The sequence below is a fragment of the Colias philodice genome, chromosome 19 (genome assembly GCF_061535455.1).
Source record: "Colias philodice isolate Cphi_HAF_F1 chromosome 19, ilColPhil1 Martin Lab GWU primary, whole genome shotgun sequence".
Lineage (NCBI taxonomy): Eukaryota > Metazoa > Arthropoda > Insecta > Lepidoptera > Pieridae > Colias > Colias philodice.
Genome location: NC_143104.1, coordinates 5,995,740 through 6,023,738, shown reverse-complemented (window position 1 = coordinate 6,023,738; position 27,999 = coordinate 5,995,740). Strand labels below are relative to the sequence as shown.

The 27,999-nt window shown below is 34.2% G+C and overlaps 1 protein-coding gene across 8 annotated transcripts; it reads right to left on the bottom strand.

Moving 5' to 3' along the window:
- Position 1: 1 nt before the first annotated feature.
- On the bottom strand, positions 2-27,742 carry Crag (DENN domain-containing protein Crag). Of its 8 annotated transcripts, none has more exons than XM_089707147.1 (35): positions 27,494-27,742; positions 27,146-27,302; positions 22,777-22,941; positions 21,427-21,666; positions 20,946-21,033; positions 19,518-19,677; positions 18,984-19,175; positions 18,730-18,831; positions 18,351-18,523; positions 15,787-15,878; positions 14,756-14,877; positions 14,464-14,575; positions 14,231-14,319; positions 13,932-14,096; positions 13,380-13,596; positions 12,436-12,613; positions 11,784-11,970; positions 10,963-11,129; positions 10,442-10,554; positions 10,081-10,185; positions 8,330-8,476; positions 7,753-7,856; positions 7,553-7,661; positions 7,270-7,381; positions 6,567-6,752; positions 5,638-5,718; positions 5,042-5,116; positions 4,406-4,638; positions 4,107-4,231; positions 3,600-3,782; positions 2,348-2,438; positions 1,898-2,083; positions 1,198-1,336; positions 697-813; positions 2-419 (listed from the first exon to the last, which is right to left on the bottom strand). In XM_089707147.1, the coding sequence occupies exons 2-35, from the start codon at positions 27,270-27,272 to the stop codon at positions 230-232; spliced, it is 4,872 nt and encodes a 1,623-aa protein (XP_089563273.1). In that variant the 5' UTR covers positions 27,273-27,302; positions 27,494-27,742; the 3' UTR covers positions 2-229. The 8 variants fall into 8 exon arrangements, with proteins under 8 accessions (XP_089563273.1, XP_089563277.1, XP_089563276.1 ...); XM_089707151.1 differs by having other exon boundaries at positions 5,042-5,098; XM_089707150.1 differs by having other exon boundaries at positions 5,638-5,706.
- Positions 27,743-27,999: the final 257 nt, after the last annotated feature.

Sequence of the window (27,999 nt, the reverse complement as noted above, 5' to 3'; positions counted from 1 at the left end):
CTTCACGAGATAAGCTGTAGCAAAATATCCATTTATACTTTGACCTGTCAATATGTGATAAATCGGTACTGTTTACACTTTTGACGTGTCAATATGCGAATAACCGATCTATTTATTTTTTTGACATATCAATAGAAGAAAAACCGGTAATATTTACACTTTTGACGTGTCAATACGAGACGTGACGAAAAAACCGGTCTTTATTCGTTTGCATGATTACAATAGGCCGTTAATCCTCCACTTTAAGCTTGAGCCGCTTGAAGTAGTGCCTGCAGTACACCGCCGTGGGCGAAGGGGGCAGGTCCTGTGGTCGGGCCTCGCTTCCTAACTGCTCTATGGCACGCGTGTACTCACGTTGGAGGGCCACGAAGTCTATGTCTGGTTCGCCGAGCGCGGTCATTGCGAGAAAGAGGATATCTCTGTATGGATAAGAAAAATTTTTTTTAAATAGGTTACAGTCTCAGTATCTCTATTAAGAGGATGAGATGTTTGTTTGAATTGAATAGGCTCCAGAAGTACTGGACTGATTTTAATAATTTTTTCACTGATAGAAAACTACTTTATTAGGGAATAAAATAGGCTATATTTTATTTAGATTTTATCCTGGGTCGGGCGGTGCCGGGACGAGTAGCTATCTTATTTATGGCTTCAATAATAGAGAAGATATGAAAAAGGATATTTATTGAAAATACTGACCTATAATAGGAGAGGTATCGTTTGTTTGGTGTAGTTGATTCCCTCCACGATGCTAATTTACGTATTGCGTCTGAAAGGTCGTTGCTGAGTAAGCCATCTATCACTGTCAAAATAACTCTGAAAAATAAAGAATTATTTAGTCAAACAAAATAGGTTAAAGATATTTTGAGAAAACACAAACAAAAGCAGTAACCATACAGAAATATAAAAAGGTAAGAAAATAAATATACAAAATGATAAAATATCCACGAATGTTGAGCATAATGTAATGTGTTTTTTTATACATGAAACTTGATATTCATTCATACTGTCTTCATATATTATGTATCCAATCTATTTGTGGTCTCATACATCAATTTACCATCCATCTCTCCAAGCCACCACACTATTCATGTATTCATGTGTGCGTCTTCGTGTGGTTTTTATTTGCGTGCACGTGTACGTACGCGTGCGTGTATATGTGCGTGTACGAGTCTATATATATAGGTGTGTTGCACATACGACTGGTAGTCATGGTCTGTGAGCAGCAGCGCGCGCAGCTGCCGCGAGCGCGGCTGGCGGCGGCGCCACGCGCGGTACAGCGCCACCGCCTCGCCCTCGCCCGACCGCCACAGGTCCCAGCTGCATACCACGCGGCAAACTGCACAATACACATACATAATATAAAAAAGAATCGAATAATGTCTGTTTTGTACTGTATTATGAAAAAAATTCATAGAAAAAAGGAGTATTTTTTTTTGTGTGGTGTTTCTCAATGTTAGCCAGAAGGGTTTCTACATTTTAACGCGGACGCGTGTGTGAACTGAAGGTTCACCCTGGTAGCGACATGCGGGCGGGCCCCCCGCCACGGGGATCTCGAATATCGGCTTGGGCTGTCGCTTGAGTGGAGGAGGCCGGAAGGGCCCTAGTCGGACGGGCGCTCACCCGGGTGGCGCGGGAAAAAAGTAGTAGTTAAATACGTTTGTTATCGACCACTCGACTGATAATAAAAAGAAAGATTACATTCCGCTATCAAGCAAAACTAAATTTTTCATCAATTAATATGTCACATGACCAAAAAAGTTTTTAATGTATTTCATTGATTAAAAAAGAAAAAAACATCAATTTGAAAAAATATCATCACACCTTTAACAAAATCCTTTATCATGGACTAAAAATAACACACACACGTTATAATACTAAAACCTAAACTTAAACTTACCACCAACTTTATCAGCGTCGGACAGAGCATCTGAACTCGTGTACTTAGACGAATAATTAGGGCAGAGCAAGTCCGGCAAGTGGTTATCTATGTTCGCTCGCTCCAGGAACCACACTAAATTCCAGTATACTATGGGATGGGATTCGACGAATTCTGGTTCAGCTAAACACGAGTCACCTTCTCTGCCTGTAAAAACAAATTGTTTTTGTACATACATTTTTTTGCAGCTTTAAGTCTATGGCAGCGAAAAAGACGCTTTTATAGTTCAAACACAAACATTGTAATAATTATTGAATTAATATTTATGTAACTAATGTTTTAGAATCGCATTTTAAATTATATTATGATACAATGTGGTATGACAAATCATTATTAAATAAAGATTGAGGGTATATTTTTAGAAAAATTATAGATTATATTATATTAATATCATTACATAATTTAACTTACCCAAGATTGATTCGAATTCTTTCCTCAGCACCAATGGGTTCAAATAGGGCACACTCAGAGTTTCTGATTGCGTTTGACCCGTTCGTATTATCTGCAGATAAATAAATAGATTATATTATAAGAACTCCTGTTTAAGTATATTATCAACTGTGAGGGTGTAATTATTCTTTTAGCAATTATCCGAAACAAAACTATATACTTAAATATATATAGAGATAAACTACGATAACATGGCGCGCCCCTCCAAAATTCAAAACGTTTGAAAGTATTTGTGAAATTCATAATAAATAATATAATAATAAAAATTAATAATTTAATTATTATATTATTATAAATAATAATAATATAATATTTAATTATTTGTATTTCACTACACACATTGAAACAGTAATTTGGAGGGGCGCGCCATGTTATCGTAGTTTATCTCTACTTATATATATACTTATACTTTACTTACTTATTACTTATATACTACGCGTAATTAAGTAGTTTTCTAATGAATGCATACAAAAAAAGATTTTTAACATTATTGCAACGAAACAAGGTATTCATATGAATAAATGTTCAACAACTCCACTCCGTAAATCTAGTTGTTTACTTCCATATGTCTATACATAAATAACAAATTAGCAATGTAATATGTGAGAAGTCATTGGTGTCTATAAACAAGCCGCTGGCATCGTTCAACAACAAAAACTACGCAAAAACGGGAAGAATAGCATTTGCAATACGATTTTAGCGGCAGTCATCACGTCTATCAGCTATTACCGTCGCCGCACACGAGCCACGGGCCACAGCCACAAACGCCGCCACGAGGAGCTAGAAGCGTGTAGCGTGTAGCCGCAGGCGTCAACCGTGTGCGGCGAGTCTATATAAAATGTATGAAAAGTGCAGGAAATATGCCGGTGACCATTGAGATATACATATGGAGACGACACCGCCTACATCACTTATGTTCCGCTCAACATACGCCATATGGCGTAACTGCACGCTCATTTTTTATTTGTTTTAAAGTGAAACGCATCAAATATGCCTTCGTGTGTGTTACGATATTGCACAAATAATACGGAAGAGTGCAAAGAAATAACTTTCATCGGTAAGTACCTAACTAGATAATAATTTTTAAAACTTAGAGCAAAAAAATGGCGCACAGATTTTGTTCGTGGTGTCTGCTCCATACGTAGTAATATTATCTCAATGTTTGCGATACGATTATAGCGGCAGTCATCACGTCTAAGCTATTGTACCTCACCTGCACAGACAGCAACGGGACCGTATGCCGACCGCAGGCCGTACAGCGCGTGTTGAGGTTGGAGTCGTCCGCCGCCCAGCCCGCCATGATGTCCTCGTCGTACAGCAGCGCGAGGCACTGGTGGCACTGCGAGCACGACGTCATCTGCACCACTACCGACACCTTCTCCGCGTTTATGTTCTCCTGGTACGGGAATGGGATTAGTGTTCAAGTATAGAGAAAATTAAAATAATTTATACTTATGCAATTATAAAATTATTACATTGTACACTCCTAATATCCTTGATAAGTGAAATTTTTTGAATTAATTTTCTGGCCGTTTATATTGGGTAAAAATCGTGTATAAAGGTTACATGTCTCACATGGTCTCTTCTTCTTTGGGAGGTTGGCGATCATTAGGGCGATTGTAATTTGAATATCATGACTCCGGAATCTTCATCAATGGTTTGGGAAGAGCATTAAGTATAATAGAATAGCAAAAAATCAAAGAGTGTATAGCAAACTTACATTTTGCTGTGGATACAGATTGTCAGGCAAATGTGATAGAAGTGTTGCTAGTGAACCGCGCTCCATCGTACACGCCAATTCTGCGTCACTTGAAGCTCTTCTAAAGCCGGTTGCACTTGACCAATCTAAAAAAAATATGATAATATGATTAATTTGTCGATAAAGGCGATTTGATATGTAAAAAAAATATAACATTTTCTTGAAGATTTAAAAATGTCACTATTTGTTTTTCTTCCAAAATTTCGAGAGAAGCCCTTTTGACTTATTAAGTCAAGTTAAAAGTAACCTCATCAACTTACCATCCGTGTTAATCTCAGACGATCCATCGGTAGAATCTTCTTCTGTAATAAAACTGGTCAGAGCGCTGGTAGCGTTACCAATAGCGCCTTTCATCTTTACGGGGGTCGAGTTTGCAGATATAACCTCTTTCATTTCGTCGAATTTCTTAGCCATACTCGTTGCAGCTGATTTTAGACTGCTTAGACCGCTCTGGAGCAATTCATTCGACTTTTTGCCAGCTATACTTGTTGGACTGAAAGTATTGTAACATTTGTACCCAAAACCCTTGGAGAAAGTTTTTTATAAAATAAAGAGGAACATTTATACGACTATGAGACACGTATTATTTTGCGTTAACATTAGCCTTATATTTTATGAAACATAAAGAAAAATGTAAACTTAAAAGCAACACATGAAATTAACAGAAGTGCAAAGCGAATAGTGAACATAAAATTAGTGAAATATCATACATATTATACGGATATAACTACAGATTTACTGTTAATTTTTATTAGTGCACAATTAAATCGAAGAACAAACGAATTATACAAGAGAAACCCGACAAACCGCCACCACGTAATTAACAGAAGATTCCACAATTTTGATACCACAACCATATTAAGACCCACTTCATTTGACCATTGTTTGACGCTTACCTGAAGTAATTCTCGATTATTTCCTTTCCGATTTTCATATCTTTACGCAACGAGAGTCTGGCGGGCGAATAACGTCTAAGAAAATAAATGTTCTAATACTGGCGTTTTGTACGGTGCGGTTTGAACCAAAATATAAACGTGAGTATTATAATACCAATTGGCAAGTAATAATCTATGATAATATATAGTTCAGTAGATATATTAGCTTAAAATATTTAATTGCTTAAACTAAAAACATGCAAACACTGTACATTTTTGGATGTAATTATTTGTTTTCATAATCATTTTGTAATATGGGTTTAGGCTTCAAAATTACTTTGCGGTTTTGTTGCAATTTCGTAAATAGATGTTAGAAACAAATTAATCTAGTCTGTTGTTGAAAATTGCTTATGAAAAACATGTTTAATATCTGACATGCATAAAACTCGATATTTATAAAGCATAACTCGATATTTACAAATGATAATAAAATAAATCGAAATTCATTTTGATCATAACTTGAAATTTTCAATATTTTTAGGAATACCAAAAAAATATTTTTGTAACAAAATCTCACCATATAATAAAAAATCAATAGAAATATGTCGCAAACTCACCCGAAGCTGATCTTGAGCGTGTTCCCCAAACTCACGAGGCTCGACACTGTGGCGGGCGCCGTCTCGCTCCTGTGCAGTTTCCTGACGAACGGAAACTTATCGAGGTTATCTTGCTCGTATATTGCGTGCGGGCTAGCGGGGGTTAGCGGGGTCACCGTCAGGGGTTTGTGGGGCGTGCGGGGTTGGGGGTTGGGGGTTGTGGTGTACGTGCGGGGTTCACACGGTGGTAGGGGTTGCGGGGTTCGTGCGGTGGTAGGTATTGGCGGAGTTTGTGTAGTGCATCGCTGTAGCGGTTTGTTTAGTGCTTGTAGATGTGAGTGATTAAGCGTTATTATTGTGTTTACTAAATTGTTAATGTGGTTTAATATTGTTGATAATAATTTTAGAATTAAATAATACGTTGTTATTGTGTAAAGTATTATTGAATACGGGCGAGCACATAGCTCATCTCGACTGTATTTTTAGGTGAGAAAGTTGCTATATAATTCAATATCTTTGAAATATATTTTGTAGCTCAAATTGAATAAAATGTCATGTGGATTGGATGGTCACGGTAAATAACTTTATACGATATACGGGAATGCTCTACTGTTATTAAAGCGATATTTTTCTACACTTGTGTACATTCTTGCTCAACCAGATCAAATTGATAAAAACATATTATGTGTCTTGGTGACAGATTATTTTTTTCAGCTTACCATGGCTATGGAAACAATCTATACAGAACTTTTGACTATTTTTAATTTACTATGCGGAATTTATATAGCGCATAAAAATTAGACCTATATTTTAACGGCGTTATGAACAAAATTACACCATAAAAATATAATAATAATTTTGTAACATTTTCAATATTTTGGTATGATAACAATACTCTAGCAAGCCACTACAAATGTTCCTATCTACAAATAGCACAAGAAGCCGTATACCCAGCGGTCTCCGGCTCGTCCTGGAACGAGTTGCTCCTGCGGTGGAACAGCTTCGGGCTGACGCTGAGCTCGTGCTTCGGGAGCGGCGGGTCCTCTACAGGCGGGGGGGTCGGGGCGCGGGGGGGGTCGCCCATGCAGAGGGCGCCGAGGGGGTCGTCCGCGAGCACGGGGGTTCGCGGGGATAATCTGACAAAAAAATTAGTTGTCTGTAAAGTCGGTTTACTGACGATAGTTGAACGTGACAACGTCCGATTGTGCTTCTTTGTCGCTCGTTCCGCGCTCTCGCTTGCGCTTCAAGCCTCACATGGAACGCCTCAGAGCGAGGTAACGCCGCATTAGTCATGTTTTTGGAGTCACGTGCAGCCGGCGCTATCGAATTATAAGACGTTGTCACGTCAAAAGAGAATACATAAATATGTTTGTATATAAGCTAGTTTGTATGTAAGCCGTGATATCACTGGTGATATAATAAACGGTATATATTGGACTGTCTCGGGAAAACTTTGGCTCTTCATCTTGCAATGGTTCAAAACAAACTATACAAAATTAAGAATATTATGTGGTACTGAAATTACGATTTACGAGATGCAAAAATTGCAAAATCAACTTTTTTCTTAGTATCTAGTAGCAAGTGTTTTAATTTGTACTGCACATATAAAAATACTTATAATCAATAACAATGGAATATCGAAACTATAATTACTTCAATGGGGAGGTTTTGTTGACATCGTTGACTTGTATTGCAGCCATTTCTTTATCCGTCTCTTCGGGAAAACTGAGCGTTCGTGAACAACGCCCTTTGGGGTTTGTATTTCCTAATAAAATAAAAAACATCGAAATTAGACAAAATATTATGTCACTATATGTAAGTTGGTCGTTACTAAACAAAGTAGTGGATAATTCTGAGAAATAACGATTCGTAACAACATAACATAAGAAAACATTTTTTTGTTAATATTACGATTATAACAAAACTAATAACTTACCAAATGAAAGCCTCTGCAAGTTTTGAACGATCTGAGCATCACCGGCAAAACTTTCTGATCTTGTTAATATTCGCAAATCCGATGGACTGTCTGGGCTGACATGAATTGTCTGCAAAAAAATTCATATAAATATTTTTACCGCAATTTATACCTTACCGTGATATAGATCACACTTATAAAGAAAAAAAAATTTAACTTACTTGTCTCTTTTCTGCTATAGGTATTGTGGGTTCCGGTTCTTCATTACCTAACGAGTTGCTTCGTGGTCGCGTAGTCTCACTGAGATCAGGGTCTGACGGCACACCTAGAAAACACATTGAAACTATAATATATAATACGATTCGCGTACAAATTATGCCATAGATTATTGTGTAATTTTTAATATTATATTTATCGCTTTGCAAGTCAATTATAAAATATAAGTAACTAATCAAATGTTTGTTTATTAATCAAATTATGGGTTTCCAACAAATTTTTATACTTAAATATTAGAACGAAACACGCAAAACTAGGGTTATCAAGTAGCATACATTAAATGATTGACTACACAAAAACACTTCATAAGATAATCTATATCTATTTAAGTATTAATGCATTATGGAATGTAATTTTATAATACGTATTGCTAACATAGTTTCTAAGATTAATGTATACTAACACAAATATGGATGAATATCTGGAAATAAAATGTTATTTATTTATTTTATTTATTATTATTTTTAGTACTTTTAAATTCCAAATCAACTCATACCAAATAATACCAACAAATATACACACCAGATATAAGTATACCGGCGTGTGCGGACAGGCCGTGCGCGCGCGTGTGTGTGCGCGCGTGCGTGTGTGTGCGCACGATGTTCCCGCGCCGGCACAGAGCTTCGAACGCGCTCGCGCTCGCACTGGCTTCTTCGCGACACACTGCAACTATAGATAAGATTATATTGAAAAAAAATTGGTTGTTTGTAAAGTAGGTTTACGATCGAGATGTTTACGTGATAACGTCTTATTGGTGGCAGCGCTCGAGATGAGACGGGAGATCGGTCCGTCTCTCTCTCGTTATACCTGCGATCGCGCTCGTGAGGTTTTGGTGTGACACAAGTTTCTGAACATGTCACCCGACTAAAACGATTTTAAAAACGTTATCACGTCAAAAGTATCATATATATGAGCTTGAAGTGTGTGAACTTAGTTTTTTTATTGAAATGTCAAAACATTATTAATTTTATACATCGGTCAAAGTTGAACCCGAGTTTTTAGATAGAGTCAATGTTATTATGTCATTATAAATATTTTGGTGGTAAAATTTTGTTACAAAAAGAGAATTAAAACGTATTTAAAAAAATCTAACTCAAACTAAAACACTTTCTCATGCGACTGGACTTCAATATACAACCCGTTGCGCGTCCGGCGCACAGCCGGCACCGATCCCGATAGTGTCAAGGGAGTTCACGAAATCTAGCTTTTTTATGACTACCGAGTTTGAAAATTTTATTTACCCTATTGTTCTATAATTATATGCCATGTATGATATATTTTTGGAAAGAGGAAGAAACTAGTTATAGCATAAAAATGTAATCATGACGATATATTTTTTCTATAAAATTATAAAAAATTGATTTTCTTTTGTTTTAATTTTAATTGCTTACATACTAACACTTACATGATAATGCTGAGTCATCAAATGATCATATTCACGTTTTCATATCACTACACGATTGCCAAATACATTCACTTATATTTTCACACATTTAACACAACGTATTTCACTATGAATAATAACAAATCTCCATTATTCACAAACAAGAAAAAAAGCGCCATTTTGCGTCTTCCGCACTGAAAAGTTGAGACACTTTTTCACTGAGTATTCTTCAAATATCCCTAAAACCAATATCATAAACGTATTCTACGTAAAATTTCCAGTAATATACGTCTCAATTATCACTCATCTAATTATTCCTCTCGGCATAATTCACAATCCAAATATTCGTTGAACAAGACAAATGTCACAAACTATGGCCGATGACGCAACTCAATCAATGATTCACTTTTTTTTTTTATTTTGTGGTTTTAGTCTCTATTGCCTGTCTCGGAGTCGTGTCGATTCGAATTATAAATGTTTAAGGCATAGAGAAATATTTTTTATACTGGAAACATTCACTTGTAGAACTACAGGTGACCTTCAAAGTCATTGGCCGCGTTAGGAACAGCTTTTGTACGCAGGACGCTACAGTACCATTTTGAGTTACGAGCAACCGCTGTACGTAGGACGCGTCACGGGTTAAGCCACAGGTTCGAAAAGCAGTTTCTACAGAGAGGAGCCGGTAAGAAACTCTGTAGTTGTTCTTTAAAAATTATGCCATATTACAGTCCAATCGCACATATATACGTTTCATAAAATTCAAATTCAAATTTCATTTATTTACAAGAATGTAGTTACAAAAAAATGTGTTATTACAATGTTTAGGCGCTAATACATTCTACCCACTTTCTGGGTGTGCAAATATTTACATAAATGGAAAATTTGTTACCTGAATCTAAACTGGACCGACTTCGCATAGGTTCAGCCAGTGCTAACGCGGCAAGTTCAGAGCCTTCCCCTGCAACTGTTCGCACGCGAGGTAATGTTCCGCCAGCTATAAAGAAAACAAAAAAATTCAATGTTACCTATTTTACTAAAAATTTGCGTAAGTATAATCAATAAAAACTTGTAATATAATGTTTTCACAGAGATCAAACATTCAGTGAGCTTTTTTAAACGCCATCTTACAAATTATTATAAATTACATAAAATCTCAGCTTTTGTCTGAATGAAATTGGCAATTATATCAGCCTTCATTAAAACAAAAGCATAGGAATTTCAACATGCTAAATAATAAAATAAATACATACACCCGGCAGTAGCTTGTCCCGCGGCGCGGCTCGCACGCTGCGCGCCCGCAGCACGGAACAACGCCGCGCCCATCACGGCTATACGCAACTTGTTCCATAGTAATTGGGAACCACTGTGACATACAGAATATATAAATATGTTTATTATAACCCCTTGACCACCGAGCGTCCCGATCGGGCCACGACACAATAGATTTTCTATTGTGTCTGTGATTCCGCTGAGGCTGAGGCATTAATGGAAATAAAATAGAAAATGTTTCAAATGCATGAAATTTGAGGTAAATTAATATATAAACTAGGAAATTACGATCCAATGTAAAAGAAAATGATTTAAGTTTAAAACGCGTAAGGGAACGGTAAAGGGAAATACACACAATAATTTTAACCAGAATTAATAAATAGAGACGTTTTATACAAGTGTCTCTGTGTCTATTAAATTACAAAAACAAAATATCTAAAAAAAATACAGTTACACTTAAAATCACTTTACAAAACTGTAGCTTTAAAAAAAATAGACGCACCTAGGCATATCTTTAGGCCATGCGGCTTCCAACACGCATCTATTGTAGTACCCGTACGTAAGTGCGTTGGGTTGTAAGCCCGCACGCTTCATAAGGAATAGTAACTGCACGGCTAGCACGGGCAGTGAATAGATGCCGCAAAGCTGCATCATTACTCGATAACACACCTGGAGAAATAATAAAAAAAACATTCTTTATTTTAGATAAAGTTTTTATGAAGTTTAAAACAAATTATTTTAAACAAACTAAAACAACATGACATCAACTAGTGATAGCAAGCGGTATAATAATAATATATATATATAAAAATGAATCGCAAAATGTGTTGGTAAGCGCATAACTCGAGAACGGCTGAACCGATTTCGATAATTCTTTTTTTTTATATTCCTTGAAGTACGAGGATGGTTTTTATGTAGTGAAAACGTAAATATGTACCACGGGCGAAGCCGGGGCGGACCGCTAGTAATAAATAAAGAAAGTAGGTAATAGTAAAATATCGATCCATTTTTAAACATGAACAAGAACGTTTGTGCCGTTCGGGTCATTTCCCTTCCAAAGCATAATATAATAAAACTAGTTTTCCGCCCGCGGCTTCGCCCGCGTTTTCAAAGGAAAACCCGCATAGTTCCCGTTCCCGTGGGAATTCCGGGATAAAACCTATCCTATGTGTTAATCCAAGTTACCCTCTATATGTGTGCTAAATTTCATTGTAATCGGTTCAGTAGTTTTTACGTGAAAGAGTAACAAACATCCATACATCCATACTTACAAACTTTCGCCTTTATAATATAATATTAGATTAAGATTAAGATAATCCGCACCTCATCCAACGGCACGCGCAGTTTAGTAGCACGCTCGAGCAGCTCGTACGCCGCGCGCAATGTAGCGTGCTCTTTGCCCCGGTACAGTGTGAGACGACACGGTAGAGCCAGGAAGTATAGTGAATAGCATGCGCCGAGGAGACACTTGGCCCACGCTTCAGGGGATAGACTGGCTTTGCGCGCCATCCTAGTGAATAAAGTGGGTAAAATATAAAAAAATGGACACGTTTTATACACGAAAAAAACAAACAAAACATAAAATCTTTACTTGTACAAATATGCGGCTTATGGCGCGGAAATGATTCAGACTAAATGAAAAAAAAAGACGGGTTGCACTCCGGGAGTACCGGCAGAAGTGAAAACTTGATTATTAACGTTCTATGTTTGATATTTTGGAATGGAATCCGTCTCACGCATGGAATATAAGGGCTAAAAAAAAATCCGTCTTACGCTTTTTCGATCAGGCCACGTGTCTTGACGCGAGTTTAAGATTTTATACCCAACGCCGCTAAAGAAGTTTTCACTTCAAAAATTAGTGTTAGAAAATATGCCATCATTCTATGATATCTTATTTATAAAAAATATCGAAAAAGTAAGACCGAAGTATTTTTTCAACTTTTTATTTAACAAAAAAGAAATTTCCTGGCAATACCTCTGTGCAGCAGCAATCTCATGCTTAGTTCGCCTTGCCATAGGCGATGCGTCCGCTAACGACTCAGCGGACGCAAGAGCGGTGCTCGGTAACGCTTGTACCGCACCGCGTGCGCTTTGCTTGCACCGGGCCACTAAGTTCGCGTCGAGGATGAACTTCTCGTATGTGTATGTCTCTTCTGCAATAAATAACGGGTATATTAGTGTCTAGCTAAATTGGAAAAAATGCATCCCAATAGATGGCGCGCGGTGTGTCCCTTAGACACATAAAACTGAAAGAATAGAATAAATTCGATTGCTCTGGCGGGTCACGAGTGGTTGAATTGGTCAGGCATCCGCCCCGGAATGGCGCGAAAGGATGCGGGTTCGAGTCCCGCCTCGTGATCGAATTTTTTCTATTCTTTATAAATTTATATTTATAAAGCATTTGAATGCCATAAAACAATAAATATCATTTTCAAAAATGCACGGGTTTTTCATTTAATGACGATTTTATAATGTTTTTATCAAATATTAACGGTAGAATATCTTGTTTTGTGAAATTAAGTAGACAGTCTTCGATGCTTCCATTCGTATTTGACATCATCGTTGGCCTATTTAATGTATATATATGCAGTTATATTTTAATTACAAAGTTGTTACCCCAGACCGACATAATCAATTAAATACAATATATGAGTAAAATATAGTTGAAAATAAACGCACATGGCATTTGATTTATATTCTTACGATTTAACGATATGGACAAGGTTATTTTAAAACGAGTTACCATCGACATACCGAATCAGTGCTACTAAAAAAAATACTATTAACCCTTTGAGCCCCAATGGGTCCGATCGGTTCCAGACACAATAGATTTTCTATTGTGTCTGTGGTTCCGGGGCTAGACAGATTAAAATTTTCATGAGTAACGTAAGTTTAATAGTTAGTTTGAATTTTAAATACCTGGATCAGGCGGGTCAGGCGGCAGGACAAACACAGTTCGCTCAGCACAATGCGCCGGCTCGAACTCAAGCAGCGACCCCTCAGAGGACACGCGCTCTATGCACTCGTCAAAGAATGTCAACCCTTGGTCCGCACCGTCACATACAAACGAACGCTCCTCTATGAAACGCGTGAACATTTGCGTGCGCATTATGAGGGTTAGGAAGCGCTGTTGCGTCTGCGAACGAATAAAAGTATTGAATTAGTGGTTATTACTTGTTATATACATAATTTATAGCAAAGCAGCTGCAAAGCACGTAATTCAATTCAATATTTATAGGAGTAATGTGATGCCACAATTTAAGAAACGTGAACAGCAGTAATCATAACCCTCCTTTTGCTTTGCCGTAGTCGGGTAAAAATATGTGTGACGTTGGTCATGTAATAATTGAGATTTTACATACGGACTCATACCATGTCCAAGTTAAAATTCAATCAAATTTTACATATTATTTAATAAATAATGTATTGTTTAATACATACCAATGTATTGCTAAGTAGTAAAGTACATACCTTATCCCGTGATTTAAGAAAAGCGTCCATTTGGAAGAGGGCATGAGGATCAGTAGTGCCAACAGTGGGAGCCTTTGTTATGGGAATCAGATATCTGCGATAACCTTCTAAAGTCACAGCCATGAAACGGAGAAATGCTTCTTGAATCTTTAGTTCTAGTGCTTGCTGCAATATAAAAATACAGGGTTGCAAATATACAATCAACATAAATATATTTTTTGTGTAAATTTGTGTAATACTTACATAATCAATTAGATTAGTGATTTGTATAATGTTATTAAATACGAACAAAATCTCACCTCCTTTTTCCGCTTTTGGAAATCCCTATCTAAACTCGTTGTAGGTTCACCATTATATTTACTATTATTCGAATAGTGGACGGGCGACGCTACAACCAAATAAAAACATTCAATTAACAACTTAATTGAATAGACGATAATTATACATACGCCATATTATGAATATTTTTTACATTTTATATTGCTAATATTATAAAACAAAAAAAAAATCTCGACTCTATACTATATCCTACCTAACATACCAGGTCGAATGTTCGCGAACAACTGTTCCAACGTCTGCCTTAATGCCCGTGCTTGGCTCTTTGGAAGCAGTTTTAATGATATATGCCTCTGCGATTCACATATCTAGAATAAATAAATACAATAATTAGTATTTAAACAAGAAAATATTCATATACAAATATAAACGTCACGTTGTTAACAAATACATAATCAAAGTGTATTGGAAGCTTTTATAACCTAATTAGTATGTTTTGCGTAAAAAATAAAGTTGAAATAGTAGATTATAGCATAAAAAAAACTCACTGTAATATTATTGGTGTCTAAATCGACACAAGTAACATCTGGTGGAGGTTCATATAGGTCAAAAAACCTCGAATCAACACCTATTAAATACGGCAAAGGAGCGTGAAGTACTTCCGCTAAACCTGTAAAATATAACATAAATTATAAATTCACTCTAAATTAAGTAATAAATTCAATTTTATTACGAATGAAAGTAAAAATTATATTTGAAGTGTTAACACATTTAGGGCCGATTTTTCAATGCTTGGATAAAACTTATCCGACCAATAAAGTATTAAACGATAATATTAAAATGTCACGTAAACTGTCAAATACGGGCAATTAGAATACGTTTTTAAAATGGTAGTTTTATACATTATTCGACGAATAAGTTTTAACCAAGGATTGAAAAATCAGCCCTTAGACTGATAATAATAAAACCGGCCAAGTGCGAGTCGGGCTCGCGCACAAAGGGTTCCGTAGCAGCAAATATAATAAATTACAGTTAAATCAACCTATCTCAAAAACTATAAGAGATACTTTGATCAAACCAAAAATCGTTGAAAGAGTTAATTAGCATGCATCACCTCTATTTTTTTTAGAATTTTATACCCCGTAGTTATAAAAATAGAGGGGGGGGGACATACTTTTTACGACTTTGAGAGCTGATATCTCAAAAACCGTTCACTTTAAGAAAAATGTTTTTTAGAAAACTTTATATCATTTTAAAAGACCTTTCCATTGATACCCCACACGGGTATGTACATCGAAAAAAAAAATTTCATCCCTCAGTTACATGTATGGGGGGCCCCACCCCCAATTCTTTTTTTTACTATTTAGTGTCATATTTTTGTAGCGGTTCATACAACACATATTCCCATCAAATTTCATCACTGTAGTACTTATAGTTTCCGAGTAAATCGGCTGTGACAGACGGACAGACGGACAGACGGACAGACGGACATGACGAAACTATAAGGGTTCCGTTTTTGCCATTTTGGCTACGGAACCCTAAAAAACTATTAAATTATTACATTAGCTGATAGTATTACCTAATGGGCAAAGTGGTATGTATGGGCACTGCCATTTGAATGGAAACAGCAGACTAGATACTGCCTCCGATACAGCGGTGAGTGTGTCTGGTCTGTAAACAAACATAATTCATATTTAATGTAAAATAATTTTACATAAAATACATGGAAGCAATAGTCTTCTACAAAAATAAAAGACACAAGGTTTGAATAAACACTTATATAGATTAATAAAGTTTTAAGTAAACTACACAAAACAAATTTTAAGGTTTAATTTTATAGGATTGATGGAAATTTTTTAGATTAGATTGATAATTTTAGATTGAACTAGCTTCCGCCCACGACTTTGTACGTGCATCCCCGTTTTTCCCCGTTCCCGCAAGAATTTCGGGAAATCCTTTCTTAGCGGATGCCTACGTCCTAACATCTACCTGCATGCCAAATTTCAGCCCGATACGTCCAGTGGTTTGGGCTGTGCGTTGATAGATCACTATATCAGTCACCTTTGAGTTTTATATACAGGGTGTCCCGTAAGTAGTGGACCAACGGGTTATGGGGAGTAGAGGGACTTATTATCTAACAAAAATACTAAAATTTATTGTCCTAAACCATAAAGTTTTTGATTTATGCTTTATTTTCAAAATTTGATAAAAATATCATCTACGTAAGCTTAATATGAACTTTTACCATTTCTGTTTTTATTTGATTCTTATTTTTTTGTTCAAGGTTGTTAAGAATACATAAGTCTTCCTAATTAAAATGATACTCAAGCATAATTAACAACAACAACAAAATTAGACCAAAAAATAGGTAAAATTTTACGTGTTAAAAATTTACGGACTGAAGTTTGAACAAAGCTGGTGTAAAAAAAATGTATGGTGACCCTGTGAAACTTTATTTTAAAAACTTCTACATCTCATACAAATTACAAAAAGGTATAATTGTGTGGTATAAAGTATTTAAAAAAATGTTAAATTGGCGTACAACATTCAAATTAGAAATTATCAGGTAGTCAACTCATTAAGTTATTCCGAGAATTATTGCCTTTATGGGCGCGCGCTGGAATTCTTTTGTATTGTTTCTGGCCAATCATAGACGATACTTGAACCCACTATTATTTTCTTTGACTTTCAACTATTTCAGTGACTTGCTTATAGCTCGGAACTACACGCGTGTTTAACCTGATCCCGTCATTACGATATTATTCTTTGTTGAAGTGCGCTTGAATTGGACACTGATTTTGCTTGTGATTTGGATGTTGTTCGACTTTAGTTTTTTGAAGGAAAATTCCTAATACATACACTCCACGTGAATATGCAGAAATGTTAAAAAAATTATTGAGTTAAAAAAATTTTGATCCAAGCATCAAGCATCTCTCGACAAAAATTAATTCGTCGTTGATAATCACCTGGTATTAATGCTTGCTCACTCGTACATGATACGGGTGCAAATCACTTCTCTTCAATATGTGATGCACTGTACTTCTTGGTACACCAGTGCGTCTAGCAATACGGCGAGTACTAGTTGAAGGATCTTCTTCTACTTCTGTCAATATTAGACGATCATCGACTGATCTAGGTCTTCCTATTCGATTTCCAATTCCAGGAATACGACCTTCATGGTATGCGTTATTTACTCTGAGAAAAAATCGGTGATCAGGATAGCAATCCCGATTGGGATAACGCTCACGATAAACACGTGCTGCTTGTCGAGAATTTCCATCACTGAGTCCATAAATAAAAAACATTTTTCTGCATATTCACGTGGAGTGTATGTATTAGGAATTTTCCTTCAAAAAACCAAAGTCAAACAACATCCAAATCACAAGCAAAATCAGTGTCCAATTCAAGCGCACTTCAACAAAGAATAATATCGTAATGACGGATTCAAGCTAAACACGCGTGTAGTTCCGAGCTATAAGCAAGTCACTGAAATAGTTGAAAGTCAAAGAAAATAATAGTGGGTTCAAGTATCGTCTATGATTGGCCAGAAACAATACAAAAGAATTCCAGCGCGCGCCCATAAAGGCAATAATTCTCGGAATAACTTAATGAGTTGACTACCTGATAATTTCTAATTTGAATGTTGTACGCCAATTTAACATTTTTTTAAATACTTTATACCACACAATTATACCTTTTTGTAATTTGTATGAGATGTAGAAGTTTTTAAAATAAAGTTTCACAGGGTCACCATACATTTTTTTTACACCAGCTTTGTTCAAACTTCAGTTCGTAAATTTTTAAAACGTAAAATTTTACCCATTTTTTGGACTAATTTTGTCGTTGGTGTTAATTATGCATGAGTATCATTTTAATTAGGAAGACTTATGTATTCTTAACAACCTTGAACAAAAATATAAGAATAAAATAAAAACAGAAATGGTAAAAGTTCATATTAAGCTTACGTGGATGATATTTTTATCAAATTTTGAAAATAAAGCATAAATCAAAAACTTTATGGTTTAGGACAATAAATTTTAGTATTTTTGTTAGATAATTAGTCCCTCTACTCCCCATAACCCGTTGGTCCACTACTTACGGGACACCCTGTATATAGATTATATTGTTATATGATAAACATACCTCAAAGAGTGTATAAGTATTTTCTGCTCCGTGATAGCCAAAGCCAGCAGTAATAGACAGTTATCAGGCCCTAAATTTAGCAAGAGTTGTCTGTAACCAGCACCACTAATTACTAGCGGTTGGTCATCACGTCTTGTGACTATGACGCGATCGTGTGGATTTGTGGGAGATAACTGTGAAAAATATAAAACAAATTTACATAATGTCATTGACATACAATAATCAATAATTGTCTGAATCAGAACTCTGCCTCTGCATCTATCAGGCAGAGTTTTCTAATGAATAATAGTATACAATAGACTTTGAACATTAAGTGGAACAAAATAAGATTCTAATTAATTTTGAATAAATTATAAAACGCCGAATGTAAAAAATATACCTGAAGTAATATGCGGGGATCCGGGAATGGAACCTCTTCCAATAAGTGTGTAATGTATCTTTCGATTGGTATACTCAAAGGTTCTTTACTCCATGACATTTCCTGTAAAGAACAACATTAAAGAATAGGTACTAAAGTTTTTAAGTAATTTCGAGGTCTCCGAAAAAATATAAAAGTTTTTTCTACATACAAATCAATGTATTTCACCGATAACCACGGGAATTAATCGATTTTTTTCTAACCAAAAAACTCACCAGTATATACAGCAGCCACCGTTCAAACGTATCGCTGAAGGGCCACCTTGACAATAAGCAGATGCATTTATTTGCGTGTAATGAATGCGTGTTTTGGCTAACACCGGCCCGCCAACCGAGCGCTTCTTGATGGCTCTCAGTTAACTGGGAGTGCGGGTAGCTCTCGTAGAACGTTACCGCTGAACCGTATACCTGCAAGTTGTATTTTTTGGACGTTTTTAACGTTTTGCGCTTCGGAATCGTCAGTTCTTAACATAGGTTGAATAAAAGAGCGCTTAAAAAAGCTACTTCAATAAAAAAATTGCTGCAGTTTAAATTGTAAATATGGTTTCACTTTCATGTAAATTTAAGATTTACATCAAAACTTACGCGTATGTTATTCATTTTAACTGTAGAAAATTAATTTTATAGGAAATTAAAGTTAGCGGAAATTATGCTTTAAACGGGAAACGACACTGAAAGACACGCGCTTTCTTACTTCTATATAATAAACATACTTATACGTTACTTTGACGATATCACAATTTAAAATACCTTATCAGTAGCATCAGAAACAGTCAAAACGAAAGTAGAGAACACAGGTTTCGGCGCAGACGCATTATTCGGCCACAATTCCAACGTGGAGCCCATGGGCAGACAAAACAGTGGCACTGAAGTAGGGAAAGCCATACTGCGACGATCTACTGTTGGATACCTAAAGAAAATGATTTTTATATTACATACAAATAATGAGAAAAGGTAAAATTTGTCGTTAAAACTATTCGTATAATTTTTTTTAAAGAACTACGAGACATGAACTATATACTTTAAATAAAAAACGTACATAAAAAACAATTTAAGCTGCACATACTCTCGACATTAAAATCGACGATGAGACCTAATTTTTTATCGTTATTTTTCTCGATCATATCAATTCAAAGTCCAAACAGTCAATACACTGCATTAAATTAGATTCATTGCATTCAATATTTGTACCATTATGAAACACGAGTCTCTTTGAAAGTGATACTTTCATAGCATAGAAGAGCATTGTCTGTGATATTACGCTAATATGTTATGATTACATAAATCTCTGTTTGGAACAGAGCCCATCTATCAGCCTTCGAGGAGCTAATTAATGACGCATTCTAAGTTGAAAAGGTCAATATTGTGTTTCAACTTACATTTCTCTTTGATTTTATTGCTAGCAATAAGAAGCGCGTTTTTTTTTATTTGAAATACATTATGTATCTGATCGATTAAATTTTTTTATGGACGATGGATTATATAATTTAATATTTATTCTATGTTATGTAAAAGAAGAGTATGTATTACATGTGGAATAGAAATTTAAATTCCTCCACGAACACCACACACATACAAACACGTCCTTACAAATCCATTGTGGCTTTAATTCTAATGGGAATAAAAATAGAACGCGCTCCATAATTGAATAACAATACAATATGCATAGGGCGTGAATAACACAAATGTATTGTATAATGGCATAATGCAATCTCGAATCAACTTCGGCACTAATATATAGTGCATAAACATTGCATAAACATCCTGATGTGAAAAGAAGCTACTATTATAACTTAACTGATTAAAAAACAAAATAACAATATGGAACATACAATAGGATAGAAATAGAAAAATTGTACTGGCAAAGGTGAGACCTGAATGTTTTTATCAGTATGATTAGCAATACAATATAGGACCTCAATAATAGTAACATAATATTGTATAATGCAATTTTGGTTCAGCATAAATATCGGATAAGCATCAGGATAAAAAAAGAGTTACTATATTGTCACTTAACTGATTGAAAAATCACATTACAATATTGAACAAAAACATACTTAGATTAAAAATATAAAATTAGTAATTGATAATCTCATACCAATAAAAAAATCAACATCGAAAAGGCTTTAGTTTCTAAACTAAACATTTTGTTTACATAATGAAAGGCCCAAAACTTACCTAAACAGTACTTCTGGTTTGAAAGCTATTAGCGGCGGACGGTTCATTGACTTTTTGTAGCAGAGGAATACATCGCTACCCATTAACCCTGAAATTGTTATTTGTTTACTCAAAGTTTAATACGCGTATGAAGCAATCAATTTTTAACTTTGAAAAGATTTAATCATATTGAAATATTAATGTGTGTATTTAATTTGAAAAGCCATTTAGGTAATAATTAACTTTTAGCACAATTTGCGAAACTTGGACTGATGGTCCTTAAAATAATTGCTCTAATATACTTTTGCATAAGTACATTTAATCGTTTAATGAAGAAAACACAATAACAATAAAAGAAACATGACAAGCCTCCTCATTATAAATAACTAAGTAAAACGATCCCCCTGCAAATTGAACTTAGGCATATTTCTCGGTAGGTATCCAAAAATTCATCTACCCCAAAACCCACACAGTGCCCCAAAACAATCAATAAACTACAAACCTTTGTTCAAATTCTTCGCGATCATACAAAACGCATGCGGCGGGGTTTCCCCTCTACTCGTAACGACTACGCATATATCGACTACGACTAGGGCATTGCACGGCGCGGTCGGATGCGCCCGCCTGTACGTGATATATGTTTTCGCCGTGGAATTGTTCACATTGGCCAATCTACCGCCAACCGATTTGAGTACCATTTCTGCGTCAGCCATGAGACGCTCTCTGCCGTCGTACATGACACCTGAAATTAGTGTGAAACTTACAAAACGCGAATTAAGTATGAATTTTGTTTAAATGAGTTACAAGTTTCATTTTACAATTAGAAATAAAAGTATCTACTTGCATGTAAATACTCTGTGTATTATAACACATTTACACGTTTATAGTAATGATACCTATTCTAGGTAGGTACGTAATAAATAAATAGCCTTTTAATCTAACAATTCAAAGTCTTTAAACTTCGCTTTCAACTTTAGAAAAAGAAAGGAAACTACAAAAGTTTATTTTCTTGTCCCAAATCGAATTTACTTTACGCATAATTGATTTTTGCTAGTTTCTTAAACGGCGCATAAGTAACACTAACAATTAGGCCTTGTATTTCCTTATTGGCAGGAACTAATCTTGTTTAGCATATAAATTACCTACTATTAAATCTTTTTTATTGATTTACTTTTTATACTATAAAGTATAAACCTTAAAAAAAACAGTCCCGATAAACAATATTCAAAGGCATCTTATAAGTCTAAATCTAATATAATATATAAAGAAAGCCTTCATAATTTGGATAATAACAGGGCAAAAATGAATAATCTGTATCACATAAAAACAAATTATCAATAAAGGATCATTTTATTTTTCATTTTAAAAATAATTATTTTTAAATCTGATAAGCCAATAACGAGATGCGAAGATTACCACTTGATGTCTCGCTGTTATTGGAGCATAAAACTAGACTGCGAATGTAGCAAGGTTGTATGTCTAAATTGTGAAATATAAACGTATTTAATCATTCCTAAGCAAAATATAATAATGTTGCTAAAACATGCATTATTGTATTTTAAACTTATCAAGGAAATGAGCAAGCTAGTTGATATTATTTCGAGGGGAATATCCCATTTGAATTCGTATGACATCATATTTTGATGAGATAAAATATTGAAAAAATTACGTACTGAAATAAATCCGTTCATGACAATAATAATTATTCTTATCATAAAAAAAAAATAAGCAAAATATACCAAGAGGAAACAGAATTAGTTCAAATCAGACTTTATATCGATGCAATTGAATAGCCATTTAATTTGTGATACCTATTGTTAATTTCTAACCATTAATAAAAAACTCATCTTACCGATATCAACGAGGGGCGGTTTGTCCCTTCCACGTCGGATACACAAAAAACAAACAGGAGATCTCATGGAGCCATGATTCAAATCAGCTGGTAAGCCAGTCGGTGTTGATTCTATTAATTCGTAATCATTTGGCACCGTTTCACCTAACCCAGGAAATACCACACCTGAAAAAGAAATGCAGTTGCTAATATATCATAGTCTCTCACACCCAAATACTAAAACATTGAAGAGGTATGTAAACGTAATATGGACTCTTAATTATACATGATATTACATACATTTTTAAGTTAGATAGTCATTTATTCAGATACGCTTAATACCTTAGTACATTAAACGCATTAAATCGTATTATAACATGGGGGATACATAATCATTTATTATTTAAATTTTAAAACCTTCGTCATGGAATGAGGTCAGGGACTTAAAAAAATCACTACTTATTTCGAAACAAAAATGTGCGAGGTATGTAATTAAAATAGGGCCATAACTAGCTCACTAATGAAGTAGTTAAGCACGTTACGTATTTATGCTTATCACCCGGAGAATTCCTAGACTTTATGCATTCAATGACCTTATCATCGGTTCATTCAAGACGAACATCAATGATGGTAATAAATATGAATCATTGTGGGGTCAATCGATAATGACCTTTTGTTGGCAATTTGTTTGAAAGTAGAACCGGGCCATTGTTACAAATTGGTGAGTTTTATTGGGTCAGATAACTTAATGTAAAAAGGGGAAGCTTGTAATGTTATTGAACGAAAATCTGAAACATTATAATATGTAGTTGAATAGATCTTTTTGTGCGGGTGTTATAGTTGTCACATATCCTCTGAACCCAATTTAAAAATATTTCTTACTCACAAGTCACAACTCATCTACTTAATAAAGATATCATTTATAATATAATGCTGGCCTTGACAAGAAATAGAGACGGTAACATCTAAATAGACGCACTTGCCTACACTTCATCTATTACGAGATTGTAAAGAAGATCGAATGAAACCTTAGTATTGACGGCAATGAATTTTCCTTGCAGAATAAATCTATGTACGTAGTAGGTTAGTAATAAATTATTGTAAAAATATTTCAATTCAAATGCAGTTTTATCTTTTAACTGATATATGTATTATAAACATTTTACCGCTAGGGTAATTAACGAATTCGCTTGCCTTTCTAGATAAGAGGAGTCAAATGATTTTACCGGAAGAGCGACGAGATATTAATTCCTAATTGCAGAACATGGTTAGTGAAGACCCAAGAGTCAACGCACTTATAAGAGTCGGAATCAAGTTTTATCTAATTATATATATTTAGCTGAGATTGATAGATGATCTGGTAGTTGGATTAATTATATCACATCCAGGTTTAGTGCGGAAATAAACAGGCATATCACAGGTACTTTGTACATGATAATCTCTTATAGTAAGCTGAACATGACAGTGATTAAACCTTTCAGAATAATCTTATGGCGTTTCATATGTTGATGAAAAATATAGGTAGTGGTACTGTAACAATTTTTAATTAAATATATTTTTCAAGTAGGTTTTTTTATATAAGGCATTTAAATGTGCAAACATACGATTTAACACTCAATCCATATGGTCAGTTGCTCTACTTGAAGGTTCATAACTGTTTGTGAGATACTAGTTTGACAACTTTTTATGCATGCACCTTATAGGCCTGGTTCATCCAAGGAGTATGGCAAGGTCCCTGACCGTATTATATAGTTTTCATATACATAATATTGTATCATTCAAAGCGTCTTATATGCGATAAAGCCTGCGTAAGTCGTGAGGTTTATTTACATTTCTTGTTTGGTCTCCCAAAACTTTTGAATTTAAAAACAGAGTTCATACGGTATTTGGAATTATGTATGTTTAAACATAGTAACTATCTACCTACAAGTAATAAAACATTTTAGTTGGTATCAGGAAATACGTTATCGAAATAAACTTTGCGACTAGTAGTTACTCGTATAAATTTCATCAGTTAAAGTTTACTGACGTAAAAACCCCGTATAGAGATAAGAGATGAATAAAAATGGCTTATTTGGTATTCCGTATTTTCAATTTCTTTTAAAAAATCGAGACAAAAAGATAAAATTTAAAGAATATAAGAATGGGATACTCGACAATTTGTTTTCAGTGGATCCCGAAAAAAATGACCTTACCCAAACTTATGCAGTGTCACATCAATAAAGAAACAGAGGAATGGTGGGCTCGGCTCTATTGTTATCGTATTAAAACGAAAATTATATTTCGGAGCCTCGTTTACTATGGTAAGTTTTTTGTAAAGGTCATTGCCATATAATAATAGGATGCCTTAGTATTACGATGATTATTTCCTAATACTCAAAAAGCTATGATTACATAACTAGAAAACATTTTAAAATTTTTATGTTTTGATTAATATTTACAAATATTGACAAGAATATTTCTTATTATAAGAGTTATTTTAGTCTAATTTTCAACTCTATCATAATATTAAAGATACATGACTTTGTTCCTAATCGAACTTGGTTAATATTATATTTTGCTACTCATCCACCACAAAACAATAACCAATTTTTTAAGGAAACATCATGTCTCATAAAATAAAGTATTTTATTTTATGAGACATGATGTTTCCTTCCTCATCATGTCTCATAAAATAAAGTATATGTTTAGTGTTATTCATATGTCATGGGATATAAAATAAACAAATGAATCATTTAATAAAACAAGGAAGAAAACAACAACAACATTATTGTGTATCAGTTACAAATTGCAACAGTAATCTGAGTGGAGACCACAGATCAGATTAGATTAATATTCCTGTAAAATGATACCTTTGGTAAAAGCAATTGCATAAGGATTATAATTTATAAACTTAAATTTGTAGACAATGCATCCTTCAGTAACTATGTTTTAATTTGAATTATCAATTTCATCAAATGGTAACATATGTAATAAGTAATTATTGAAATTGAAAAATATTTAAATATGTACAATGTACATGTATGCACAGAACTATTTTTTTTTTGGAAAAAAATTAAAACAAAAATTACTCACAGGCTTTAATAAAGTTCTCAGAATCAAATTATTATTTTTTCAACCTGGACAAAATCAGTCATTAGATTGTAAGGGCATAAAATTTGGATGGACAAATTGAAATTTATAGCAATTGCAATAGCATTTACATTTATTATGTAATTTACTATAGTTTGGATAATGGTGCTGATAATTATTACTTATGACTTCATTAGATTATTATATGTGTAGATAAGATTTATCTGTACATAGTTTTAAAAAGTAGCAAGCTGATGAGTGTATATAATTTATTATATGTAGTATAAAAAAATTGGGATGAGGAGTTCTAATGATTGATAACTTAGAACTTTGTATTTTTGAAACATGCAGATATAGAAGTTTCAAAAAATATAAGCTTATTTTAAGAAGATAGAGAGATTTTAATTAATGACTAATTTTAATGTTCAAAATAGGTCTATAAATACAAGTTAAAAATTTTCTAAACAAAACAATTAAATAAAATTTTTTTTATGCTGATATGCTTTAGTAACAAAACAACTGAATGAATTCTATCATAAATCAACCCAAAAGACTTGACAGGCAAAGAACTTGGAGGACAGACTTTGCATTGACATTGTTTTCCCTTCTTTTCCTCCAAATGTGTTTCTTAATGAATAACAATTTGGACTTAAAATTGCAGTGCGAATAGGCTTTAGCTCCACGATCAGGCAAGCTTACCAATTAGATTGCATTTGTGCTTCCCATCAGGCAACTTGCCTGAACAGTTAACAATATAAAATTAAGTTGACCACCTAAGTCAAATCAGCTAGGTCACCCAATTTATATTTTTTAAAGAGAAGTTTGAACTTGGAATTTACTAAGTTTTGAATATTATTCAGTATTGTTTAACAATGGTAATTGGGTTTTTCATATGAACAATAATCTTATCTAACACACAATTTAACTTTGAATGTTCATAATAAACTACTTACAAAAAGTTGACTTATAGTCTAAGAGCATGTCATATATTTAAATAATAAATTGAGATATTTAATATGAAGTACATACAATTTTCAAATTAGTATGCAAAACATAGTGAAGAGTCGAACAGAATACATAATTACACATAACTACAATCAAACACAACTAAATGTGACCTAGAGAATCAATTATGCACATACTCTGTCAACTTAATTATTTACTTCCTCATTTACCTTATAGATAAATATTTTTATAATTTATAAATTTGGGATTAACATTCATTTAACCACTATGTTTTTTGCATACTGTGTATTCAGAATTGTACAAAACTTTTTAATAGATAGTTGTGTAAATATTAATTAAAAAATAAACATACCAATATCTGTGATTGGTGCTTTTGTACTGTATCCTTTTAAGTGTCCAGAATCCGAATCATCCAGTACTTCTGGTTGTTCTGGGAGTCCAGCTACCACAAAATAGTCTGCTACTCTCCTTTCTTCCATTGCTATTATTTACTTGGACATAAACAGTTCCTAAAAATAAAAATGAAATCCAATCCAAGGGGTTGATCCAATTTGTCAATATACACCAAGTCTTTAATTATTTAACAAAATATCGTGTATAACCTTTAGCGTCTCGCTATTCTTAAATGCGTAACATTTTATTTGTAGAATTATTAAAAAGGGCAAAAAATTAAAATATGAGACCTTTGAAGTGAACTTACATATAATGATACAGATAATAAATTTGTTTAATAAAATTAAAGTCAGTGATTACAGGACATTATTGCTAAACTTGAATACATGATTTAATAAATTAATTTTATCGTAAACGTGTAGCATTTGTAATATTCACTTTTAACACATTAATAATTACATCACATAACACATTAAACCGCACTCCACTTTTCATCTACAAACAATAATCTAAATTCATCCAATAATTACATCTTTTCATTTTCAATGAAATTGTCATTTTGCTAAGAGCAAGAGTCATTTTGATTATAATATGTCACAGCCGTGAGCCGTCAGCACCACAGAGCAAGTAATATAGTGGTCAGCACACAGCACAGCATTGTACAGACTACAGCACAGCACAGTCCACAGAGATTTTATTGAAAGCATTGCCAGCATGAAAAATATGCTTTATATAATTAAATTATAATTATTGCAAACATAAAATGCATCTTTTTAATAAATAGGCGTTGTATTACCGTTGTATAATACAATA

Excerpts from the sequence above, each read along its gene's own strand:
- Crag (XM_089707147.1), bottom strand. The coding sequence starts at position 27,272 with ATGGAAGAAAGGAGAGTAGCAGACTATTTTGTGGTAGCTGGACTCCCA. Across the intron at positions 15,879-18,350 it reads ATACTTATACACTCTTTGAG|ACCAGACACACTCACCGCTG; the intron begins GTATGTTTATCA and ends GTTTGTTTACAG. Across the intron at positions 14,320-14,463 it reads CATTCGACCTGGTATGTTAG|CGTCGCCCGTCCACTATTCG; the intron begins GTAGGATATAGT and ends ATTTGGTTGTAG.